Source organism: Protomyctophum parallelum (genome assembly GCF_964188405.1).
Source record: "Protomyctophum parallelum genome assembly, chromosome: 14".
Taxonomy (NCBI): Eukaryota; Metazoa; Chordata; class Actinopteri; order Myctophiformes; family Myctophidae; genus Protomyctophum; species Protomyctophum parallelum.
In genome coordinates, this window is record NC_139709.1 from 25835119 (window position 1) to 25839585 (window position 4467).

Below are 4467 nucleotides of genomic sequence, written 5' to 3' on the forward strand. Positions count from 1 at the left end.
GGATGTGAGGACAGCATACATCTCTCCCCTATAGCGCCACCCTTAGGCCAAACCTTCTACTTGCACACAAGTTATGGTTATTTCAACATCTAATGGGCACATTGCCATGAAGTACATGCAGAAACTCAAACTATTTGAGTGACCCATGACCTTTCTTCTAGCACCACCCTCAGCCCAAAATATCAACTTTTTAACAGATGATATTGCATATCTATCAGAAAGATTTCAGGATTACCCCTACTGATTGTAATGATCCCATGACTTACCCCTAGCGCCACCCTTTGGCCAATTTGCAGTTGGGGATTAAGGAACATTATAGACTCTAGGGTCCGACGGATAGAAATGGTATCCCAAAACTGGCGATGTGTTTCCTTCTAATTTTGGAGAAACCGGGAGACCCCTGTCGTTGAACAACCACTAGTCTATAGCAATGATTGCGGATATGTACTTCGCTTGCACCCTCTTTATATATACGGCCATGTTCATACTGTAAAATCCATCACAGTACAATTGCATTGTTGCTATGCATGTCAATAAGACGTTGTGTCCCTGCGTCTATTTTGTCCTCCTCTAGATAACACAGCCAGCATCCTGTCCCATCGCCGGGGAGTGTTTAGTCAGGACGGGGAGCGCGAGGTCTTCCAGCTGCCGCTGGTCGTGGGCGACGGTGGCGAGCCCCCGCTCAGCAGCACGGCCACGCTCACGCTGCGGGTGTGTGTGTGTGAACGGAACGGCAGGGGGCGCAGTGGAGGCAACGTGTGCCGCGCCCAGGCCTTCCTGTCGTCAGCAGGCCTCAGCACAGGGGCCTTTGTAGCCATTCTGCTGTGTATCATCATACTGCTGGGTAAGTACAGCTGGAGATATACCACTATATCCCTCTAAGACCCAGCGTTGCTTTTTAGCAACAATTTTATTTAATTTAATTACTAAATTATTATTATTTTTTTCTGTTCTTTTTTCACCTAAACATCATCAGTGATGTTCATTGCAATGCCATTTCAATGCCATTGGTCATGATATTTGCATATAAATACCCCCCACAGAGGCTGAAATTCACACAAATAAAAAATGTCTGGACTTTGAATCTTTATTAACCTAATACTTTTGACCTTTACCCTAATAAAAGTAGGTAAAATAATTGTAATATATGTTTTTTTGTGATCATTAGAATGTCTAGAACATGTTTTATTCATTATTGTGAAAGATATCCCCAAAATGTAAATTATTAATTTATTATATTATTATATAATTATTATTTAATTATTATAAATCTTTCATCAAACTTTATTTTTTTTATTTTTTTAACATCTTTTTTAGTCTTAGTCCTAGTAGTACAAAGTAGTAGTAAGGTTGAAATCTATTTTTTGCAAGTAGAAATAATTATATATATATATATATATATATATATATATATATATATATATATATATATATATATATATATATATATAAGTATATAATCAATAAGTATAGTGCTGTGACCCTCTGTATATTATTAATAGTGATGCTTCTGTATCATACATACATACACATAGGCTACATACTGTACATGCATCGCGCACACGCCATGTAGCTAATTTGGTGCGATGAAATTCATTCATTTAGTAGGGAAGATATGTCTGCAGTATATCTGTGTACACTGTTTGGTCTTAAGACTGCTAACGCTAAAATAAACCTCCTGTAGGGCCGTCATTCAACTAGACGCTTGTACTGTAAACGAGGCAATATTAATAATAATCTTTATTGTCCCGAAGGATATTCATCTTCAGGCTTGTACTGATTAATTCATGGATGCTTTGTGTATGATGCTGTCAAGTGTTTAGCAAGGGAAAAAAACAACAGCAAAAACTTTCTGACAACTCTACCGCTCCCTTGTGCAAAGGATACTTTTGATATTATTTATTTCCCTTCATCTCTCTGTGTTGCCTTGACAGACGGGGGTATATGAAGTGAATGTGAGTAATAAAGGTGTGCGTAGTGGTCTGTGGGAGGAGAGAGGTGAATACAAAGCAAGTGAGAAACGGAGTGAGGGTCAGACAGAATGGAGAAATCATCTCCACTCTAGATTATCAGATAAACTCTCCTGTTATTAATGTATATTGTAGTTGTATTACAAAATATAAACTATAGATAAAAAGTAAAACGAAGAATGTTCCCTGTGCAAGTTGGCCTTACATGCACAGCACATCTTGACGGTCAAAACCCTTTTGATCATTTCAATGTAATGGCATTTCCATGACCATTGTATGACACTGTAGTTATGGTGATGAGGCTAATGGTGATGGGAAGTGAATTCATGTTGGCTGTAGTCATTGAAAACTCAATTGTATAATATTATATTGGCTCCATAGAATATTTCCCTCGTCTGCCTACCTCGTTGATGTATACTTGGTAGAGATACACACATGGTACAGAGGTGAGGTTTTAACTAGCCAATCAAATCAACAGATAAATGCTAGTGAAATATTTAACTCAGTCATACTAGTTTTATCCAGTTATTGAAACATGAATGTGACTAATACACTCTCTGCCGCCCCAAGTTTTTACATTAATATAATGTTAATGCAGTGTGCAGTGGCACGGATGGCCTTATGACACGTTGTCTGTAAATAATAAATAAAACTAGTGTATGATATACATGTGTATTTTTACATTAATAGTCTCTGAGGAACATATGATTGCGAGCAGTTGAGACGAATAACAGTCCACACTAAGGGGTCGGGGAGGGGTCAGAATAAATTATGGACTTAGACTGTCATTTGTCTCAACTGCTCAGTGAGATAGAGGGCACTCTACAAAAGGTGTTATATAGTTTGGAATGAAGAAAGCACCATGGATGAAATGAAGAGACGTAATGTGCTGTGTCAGTTCAGCTACGGTATTGTTCAATAATTGCTCACTTCCTATCACAATGAATCATAACGCAAACAATCACAGTCTTATTTCACTGATGAAAGCAAAGTATCGATCTCTGCGTTTCTTCTATCTTCGTCCTATCTGCATATCTCATTCACATTGTTCCCTCTCTCATAACTTATCTCTCTATCTAACTATCCTCCTCTCGTTCCTCTCTGCTGTCCCTCTCTCTTCAGCCATAGTGATGCTATTCGCTCAGCTCCGCAGCAAGAAGACCAGCAAGGAGCCGCTGATCCTGTCCGAGGAGGACGTCAGGGAGAACGTGGTGACCTACGACGACGAGGGAGGCGGCGAGGAGGACACGGAGGCCTTCGACATCGCCGCGCTGCGGAACCCGGCGGCGTCCGAGCGGACGCGGAAGTTCCACACCTACCACGGCCGCCCGCGGCAGCGCCAGTGTAGACAAGACAACGAGCTGGAGGAGGAGGAGGAGGAGGACGACGGAGGGGGGGACATGGTGGTGGTGAGGAAGAAGAAGAAGAAGAGAGGAAAGGAGGACTACGGGGAGTACAGCCCAGAGCTGGAGCCCGCGTGGCTCATGATCGGCTGTGTTCCCCGAGACGTCAGTCAGTCTGCGCCCTGTCTGGCGCCGGACAGCCAGGAGGTCATTCAGCGGGTGATTCGGAGGAAGGTGGCGGAGGCGGACACGGACACGCGGGGTCCGCCGTACGATTCGCTGCAGACTTACGCCTATGAAGGCCGGGGCTCCTTAGCCGGGTCGGTCAGCTCTCTGGGACTGACCGACCCCGTCCAAGACTGGGAACTGGAGAGCCAAACTCTGGAACGACTTTATGGAGAGTGTCTCACTCTACCAACCAACCCTGAGTCCTAAGTAGGAAGAGCTTTTTTTTTCCTTCCACCACTAAGCCGGGTTGAGTAAATTAATTGTTTGTGCCATTGAGTCCCCGAACTGACCGTATTGCTTGTCACTTGGATGCTCACCATGGATGTCAGCTGGGGCATAAAGTGAAGTCAGAGAATGAGAAAAGCCATTATTGTGAAATAGGACAAACGCATACTGGTTCAATGACCATTTTGGAGAACAACCAAGGAACAACCAAGGTGTTTTCTGGATATATGCTGTTGCAAAAGTATGGGACAAAATGTGCGGTGACCAAAACTTTGGAACTTTTGGTTTCTCATGATTCCCCTTTGGGTCCATTTGGTTCCATTTGTACACTCTTTGGAGTTAAATGAACACTGAGGATTTTACTGTGTACTTGTTTGATGTTTCAATTGAAATGTTTGAGCTGGTCACATCCAAATGTATTCCACTAATCCACTCGCGACATTACTCACTTTTATAATTGAAGTTCTGCTAGAAATGTGATGTCACGGTGCCATTGTCCACCTCATGTGTCGGATCCAGCTTAACCCTTGAGCTTTGAAGGACACACTGGGACAGCAGTTTGGGAGGTGCAAAAGCTTGTGCCACAAAGTCATCAATTTATCTTCTGCAAATGGAAATTGCATTTTTTGAACCACTGAGAAAACAGCTGGCCTCAGGTCTCAGCTGCAAAGTGCGTTGGCCAGGGAGAGAGGCAAGAGAGA

The 4467-nt window shown here is 42.6% G+C and overlaps 1 protein-coding gene across 1 annotated transcript in view; it reads left to right on the forward strand.

Annotated features, from left to right (window-relative positions):
• The window catches only part of LOC310871204 (cadherin-18-like), a 143281-nt gene extending 139166 nt beyond the window's left edge, over positions 1 to 4115 (forward strand). The window contains exons 10-11 of the mRNA XM_083782695.1: positions 575 to 844; positions 3093 to 4115. Coding sequence (XP_083638821.1) covers positions 575 to 844; positions 3093 to 3748 — 926 coding nt within the window. The 3' untranslated portion in view covers positions 3749 to 4115. The remainder of the gene's footprint in view (positions 1 to 574; positions 845 to 3092) is intronic.
• The last annotated feature ends 352 nt before the right edge of the window (positions 4116 to 4467 follow it).